This window comes from Pecten maximus, chromosome 10, assembly GCF_902652985.1.
Source record: "Pecten maximus chromosome 10, xPecMax1.1, whole genome shotgun sequence".
In the NCBI taxonomy this organism is placed as follows: domain Eukaryota; kingdom Metazoa; phylum Mollusca; class Bivalvia; order Pectinida; family Pectinidae; genus Pecten; species Pecten maximus.
The window spans coordinates 20,144,154-20,151,133 of record NC_047024.1 but is presented as its reverse complement, the minus strand read 5'-3'; the positions used below and the strand labels follow the sequence as shown (position 1 = coordinate 20,151,133).

Genomic DNA, 6,980 nt, shown 5'->3' with positions numbered 1-6,980 from the left:
CCAGAATTTCCTATGTGCAAAGGACCATATCTCCACCAAAACAAATGGATTAGATTCCAACTCAAAACTGTAAATTTTTTATCATAAATCCATACACCAAGTAACAAATGTGTGGCAAGCGATAGAACATTTAAGTACGGATAACAGTTTATTCAGAAATGTCCTATGTGTTAAAGGCAAAAACTTCAGAAAAAAAGAACATTGGCATGGGGTTCAAACTTGACCTGATATCTATTATAATAAATCTACAAACCAACTACAAATTGATGTGACGAGCGGTAGAAAATAAAAGTACGAAAAACAGTTAATCGAGAAATTTTCCCAAAGGGGTCATAAATCCAGCAGGAAAAATTTAATGACTATGAATTATTATGACAAAGTCACATACAACGCAACAAATCAATGTAGCAAGTGGCAACGAAGAAACAGTTAAATTGAGAATTGCCTATGTGATCTCTTATAATTTAATGTCCGCCATGCTTCAAAGGCGACACAAAACTACAACGCTTTCTTTATTTCTTTATAAACGCCAAATGAAGTAACAAGGTTTTTTCACAATTTTTATCATTTATTGTAACCCACGAAGAAGCGTATTACAAAAAAGTACAATACTCTGAAAATCGTTATGTCTTCTTTGGTTTAAATATTATGGAGGAATCAGTTGGAAAGGAGCCGATGGCGTGACCATCTGTTGATGTAAATTCGGGCTGTAAACTCGTACCAGTCCTGTTAGCACCTGAGAACAAAATTAATCAATCAAAACATTATTTTACTCAGCAAATTTGATATTACATCTACTAGAGGAGAAACGGACAGATATGTCTGATAATGTAATATGTCAATGCCTACTTTGCCTGGTGCGTTTACATGTCCTGTTTGGTTTTATATCCAGGGACTTATTTTGACACCATGCATTTACATTTGCTGGCGAACTTATTCTACAAACATAAACTCATGCCTGATAAAAGATATTCAGGATAAAACATCCGAGTCATTTACTAAGATATGAAAAGTAACACTAGTAATTACTCTACCTACCTGAAGAGTGGTTTTGGATAAATTCTGCAAGACGAATCCCACTAATGGCGGCTCCCTGTATACAAGGACTCACCAACCAGTCCCCACATATCCCTATGTTATGTTGGCCATCAAACACGCATTCCTCTTTTGTGGAGAGAGTATTGAGTGGGAGGGCTGCTCCCCATAACTGAACCCTTGTATATCTAGGTGGAGGTAACTTTGATCCTATTCCAGTGACTTTTGCAAATGCAGCAAGCAGTTCATCAGTTACCTGTTTTTCTTTTTGTGGGGGTATATTTTCTTGTGGGACTTTGTGCGTACTACCAAACTCCTTGGTGCTGAATACAGTCCAGCACTCGACTCCATTCATGGAAGTTTTTGTTTGGGATAATTTTGCCGTATTGTTTGCAACCCAAGAAATGTCCCTATCTTCTACGTGTGCTCCCTCATACGGTAAACACAGGGACTTAGGAAAGGCCACCATTAACATCCACAGAGAAGAAAGTTGCATGCGTTGGTCTTTTGTGTCAAGACGAGGCGTAAACCGGACCTGAAGAAGGCGATGAATTTTTGGAACGCCCGCGTGAGACATTAACCTATCAGCACATTTGCCATTATGTGCTATCACCAGATAGTCGTAAAACCCAAATCTATCAACTTTCCATTTCCTTGGTAGTTCCTCCCAAACAACGCTTCCTACCCAAACAGGGCGTTTCAGGTTGACATGGGATGCCAGGCAATTAGATATGGAAGACATGCCATCAACTCCCACAAAAGCTTGAGTTAGAGATTTCATTGGCTGAAAACGGCCACCTTTTAAATGACCAATCGGACCCTGCCACACTTTTACTGCGCCCTTGGAGTGTAAAAAGGATATGACGTTGCAGAAGCGTTTGTCTGACGCAGTGAAAAACTGGGTGGAATGGTCAAACGTATGGAGCCTCCCGTCTATGTTCACATAACGACTAGAACATCTCCCTCCAGCTGCATGCTTTCCTTAAAACAAGAAATAAAATTTGTCCCAGTTCATGTGTTATTGTAAACCAGTAAACAATATCGTATGCTTGTTCCGAAATCCTGAACTAAACAAAAATAGCAGACAAATCGTTGTGTAGATAAGCGAACTCAGAATACCGACATGTCAATACTAAAACTAAATACCAGTTTGTAAAGAGGTCCTGTAAAATTACATGCTGAATAAGACAAGGTTTTCTAGTAGAGTGAGTGTTTCTTTATCGACAGCAACCGCTATTGTCTAACCTGTATGTGACCACGCATGATGATGTTGCCATTACTGCTTAAAGAAATGCCGATGAGTGTCATTAGTAAGCTTAAACCAAGCTGTCAACGACACCAATACTATGTGATTCTTATGCAAATCAATATCAAAAGGCTATGACAGGTATGTTAGCATAGCAGACATAAAAGTTCGAAAACAATTTAAACTCATTTCCTCGGTTTGATGAAATGTAAATGACTGCCCGAATGAAGAGGATTTCCGTTGCTCTGGTGAAGCAACTATATTTCAGAGTGACATGAAGGTAAAAGTTTATCAAAAGGTTAAGCATTTTGTTTTTACGATGAAAAAGATTAAACAACTCTCTTATGATAATAAAATGATTATTTACCGGTGTCGAAGACAGTTACATTTCGTATTCCCAGTTGGTTAAGTCGTACAGCGCAAACCAGCCCCGATATCCCACCACCAACAACCGCTACGGATGGTCCCGTCGCCATTTTAACATCCATGCATTATCCAGTTGCCATGGTAACACTTCTGTGAAAATAGAGAGATTTGAATTAAATACAACCAATAATGTTTTTTTTTGCTTTTTTTTGTTTTGTTTTGTTTTTAAAGTTTGACCAATCAGTATACAACAAATAACACAATGATTGAGATTTACAGAGAATGGACAAAATCTCTTTCAATTGAGTCGTACTGATAATTCAGGCGCAACAATAATATAATTTTGTTTTGACAGCGGTAGAATTGTATCCTGTAAATTTAGAAAAAGTAACCAAAATCTAACCATAAACTCATTGAAGATATAAGAAATAATGACTAGTTATTCAGGTTGCGAGAAATATATAAATCAAAGAGCCGAAGCCACTGAGAAACAAAAGGGATTGATTAAAGATCCACAATAATTAATAGGACGGTATGGCCGGACAGCTATAGGACATCCTCTCGAAAATAATGAAGATCATCTTTGGTCCATATAAAGGAAAGCTCCTCTCTGCCAGTTGAGAGGGCTGCAAAATATGAGAACCACCCGAGGTGGAACTGTTCCGATATTCTAAAGAGTGATCTGTCACATAGACACGTATACTTCTAGTATAGCACATGTGTCTGTTTCTGGTTTAGTTTATACAAAGGGATCGGGCACAAGTTTTCTAACGTATGTAAAGCCGTTTCACAAAAACAGTATACAACACAAATATTTACACAAGATGACATTAGAATTTACATAAAGTGATTTTATTTTTAAAAATGTGAGTTTAAGAAGAGTAGAGATAGGGTGATAATTAGAGAGAAACGGAGGAAGAGAATTTAGAAGTATCCTTCATTTACAATTTAATTTTCAATTTTTGAAGAATAATTAGAACATTTTTAACAAGAAAGTTTTAAAGTATTGCTTTTAGACAGAGTGAGTGATCTTTCTCGACTCAGCTGACACAGAAAAAAGTATTAGCCCGTTCTCCAACTATTGGAGTAAGGGTTGATATTTTTTTTTCTATTAATACTAACCAGAAGCAGACGCCTAGGAGTAAATATACGGGCTAAAACTTTTTCTATTAATACTTATAAACGGGGAATCAATGTTTTCCAAATTTAAATCATATTAAAACGCCAAATAGTAGAGTGAGTGATCTTTCTCGACTCAGCTGACACAGAAAAAAGTATTAGCCCGTTCTCCAACTATTGGAGTAAGGGTTGATATTTTTTTCTATTAATACTAACCAGAAGCAGACGCCTAGGAGTACGGGCTAAAACTTTTTCTATTAATACTTAAAAACGGGGAATCAATGTTTTCCAAATTTAAATCATATTAAAACGCCAAATAGTAGAGCTTTTTGGGAGACAGTAGGAAAGGGGCGGATGTGCTGGTGTGGTTGTAATCCCCAAAATATATATCTCATTAACCTATAATGTATTGATGTTAGGCGATCCTGTAAGACATTTGGAGTTTTCTTTCATTTAAATTGTCTCATTTCCGTTAGTACTTAGTAGTCAGTAATGACACACATTCGCAGCACAATTTTTCGGAAATGGTTATGAAGCATATATATAAAGCCAGAGATAAAGCTAGGGAAATATGTAGTGTAACCCTTTTTGACTAAATATGTTTGGCATCTTGTGAACGTAAAGTCACATTCCTTGCCATGCGTCGTAAAGGTGGACATTTTACGGAAATTGAAAACCATGGCGCGGATTTTTCAATATCGGTCAGAAAATCATAGTGTAAAGTTTTGTATTAATTGCAGTTAACACACATTTTTGTTATTCCACAACTGACAACTTGTCTTCCATTTCATTGAAATTGAAAGAACGGGTATATATATTTTATTTTTTTTTATCAGGGGGTTATGGCTGGAAAACAATCGAATGCACCAGTACCCCGACATATTCCAATGACACTGTCGATCTAGGATACGTCGGTATTGTAACGCTTGGGTTTCGGATAGGTCCGGATAGGTCCAGGAATATTAACGGGGTGTGGCTCAGTAATGACCTATCAAGCTACATACATATCATTGCCGGATAAGGCATACTTGATGGATATCCAGAACCTGGTACAGAGGAGGTTGTACCGAGGTAAGGGAGGTAACTCGTGTGGATGGTTAGGAAATGAGTAAAACACAGAGACGTTTACAGTGTAGTGTGTGGAATGATCACAGTGTATGTGTGTGGAGTGATGACAGTGTATGTGTGTGGAGTGATGACAGTGTATGTGTGTGGAGTGATCAGAGTGTATGTGTGTGGAGTGATGGCAGTGTTTGTGTATGGAGTGATGACAGTGTAGTGTGTGGAGTGATGACAGTGTTTGTGTATGGAGTGATGACAGTGTATGTGTGTGGAGTGATGACAGTGTATGTGTGTGGAGTGATGACAGTGTATGTGTGTGGAGTGATGACAGTGTATGTGTGTGGAGTGATGACAGTGTATGTGTGGAGTGATGACAGTGTATGTGTGTGGAGTGATGACAGTGTATGTGTGTGGAGTGATGACAGTGTGTGTGTGTGGAGTGATGACAGTGTATGTGTGTGGAGTGATGACAGTGTATGTGTGTGGAGTGATGACAGTGTATGTGTGTGGAGTGATGACAGTGTTTGTGTGTGGAGTGATGACAGTGTATGTGTGTGGAGTGATGACAGTGTATGTGTGTGGAGTGATGACAGTGTATGTGTGTGGAGTGATGACAGTGTATGTGTGTGGAGTGATGACAGTGTATGTGTGTGGAGTGATGACAGTGTATGTGTGTGGAGTGATGACCAGTGTATGTGTGGTGGAAGTGATGACAGTGTATGTTGTGGTGAGTGATGACAGTGTATGTGTGTGGAGTGAGCAGTGTATGTTGTGTGGAGTGATGACAGTGTATGTGTGTGGAGTGATGACAGTGTTGGTGTATGAGTGATGACAGTGTTTGTGTGTGGAGTGATGACAAGTGTAGGTGTGTGTATGGAGTGATGACAGTGTATGTGTGTGGAGTGATGACAGTGTATGTGTGTGGAGTGATGACAGTGTGTGTGTGTGGAGTGATGACAGTGTATGTGTGTGGAGTGATGACAGTGTATGTGTGGAGTGATGACAGTGTATGTGTGTGGAGTGATGACAGTGTTTGTGTGTGGAGTGATGACAGTGTTTGTGTATGGAGTGATGACAGTGTATGTGTGTGGAGTGATGACAGTGTATGTGTATGGAGTGATGACAGTGTAGTGTGTGGAGTGATGACAGTGTATGTGTATGGAGTGATGACAGTGTATGTGTGTGGAGTGATGACAGTGTATGTGTGTGGAGTGATGACAGTGTTTGTGTATGGAGTGATGACAGTGTATGTGTGGAGTGATGGCAGTGTTTGTGTGTGGAGTGATGACAGTGTATGTGTGTGGAGTGATGACAGTGTATGTGTGTGGAGTGATGACAGTGTATGTGTGTGGAGTGATGACAGTGTTTGTGTGTGGAGTGATGACAGTGTGTGTGTGTGGAGTGATGACAGTGTATGTGTGTGGAGTGATGACAGTGTATGTGTGGAGTGATGACAGTGTTTGTGTGTGGAGTGATGACAGTGTATGTGTATGGAGTGAAGTCTCTGGTACACATAATTATCATATGCAAATTATTGAATCCAGTTTGCTGAAGGTGGGGATGGGCTGGGGGTTTCTGATTGGTCGGATAATAATTTTAGGGCATACCTGAAACTAGATCATAGATGGGGTCAGGGTCTTGCACTTTTAATTGGTTTATATTCGGGTATAAAATGGTTCACTGCATACTGCATTTTAACATGCGTTTCTTTCAAAGAGTATTGCCGTCTAGTATTTTTCTAATATTGTCTAAAAACGGGCCTCTGTATGTTCTATTTCAGATAAACAGGCCTGTTATTTCAATCTAGGATTATTTGCCTCTGTTTGCCTTACACGATTTCCAATAGTACGACCGACCGTGGTTTATAATTCAAACCCAAGTCTGACTGAAAACCAGTTACAATATTAATTTAATGAGCACAGAAGACTTAATTATGGTTACAAGGTAACTTATTGGAAAGATAAAAGTAAGATTTTGAATAAGCATAGAATGGGGAAAATAGCAATATCCGCAACGGGATGATACACGGTGTATACATGTATGATATTGGGCACTGAAGAGCATGTAACGTGTGAAGCACAGGGGCATGTCTAGTTTTATATTTAAAAAAAAGTGTATATACATAGGTATTTTTGACTATTTTTTTAAATAT

At 38.8% G+C, this 6,980-nt stretch overlaps 1 protein-coding gene across 1 annotated transcript; it reads right to left on the bottom strand.

The window, feature by feature from the left end:
- Window positions 1-308: 308 nt before the first annotated feature.
- On the bottom strand, window positions 309-2,797 carry LOC117336426 (renalase-like). The gene is made up of 3 exons (XM_033896939.1): window positions 2,649-2,797; window positions 1,039-2,016; window positions 309-736 (listed from the first exon to the last, which is right to left on the bottom strand). The coding sequence occupies exons 1-3, from the start codon at window positions 2,767-2,769 to the stop codon at window positions 624-626; spliced, it is 1,212 nt and encodes a 403-aa protein (XP_033752830.1). The 5' UTR covers window positions 2,770-2,797; the 3' UTR covers window positions 309-623.
- Window positions 2,798-6,980: the final 4,183 nt, after the last annotated feature.

Excerpts from the sequence above, each read along its gene's own strand:
- LOC117336426 (XM_033896939.1), bottom strand. The coding sequence starts at position 2,769 with ATGGATGTTAAAATGGCGACGGGACCATCCGTAGCGGTTGTTGGTGGT. Across the intron at positions 2,017-2,648 it reads TGTAACTGTCTTCGACACCG|GAAAGCATGCAGCTGGAGGG; the intron begins GTAAATAATCAT and ends TCTTGTTTTAAG. Across the intron at positions 737-1,038 it reads TATCCAAAACCACTCTTCAG|GTGCTAACAGGACTGGTACG; the intron begins GTAGGTAGAGTA and ends TTTTGTTCTCAG.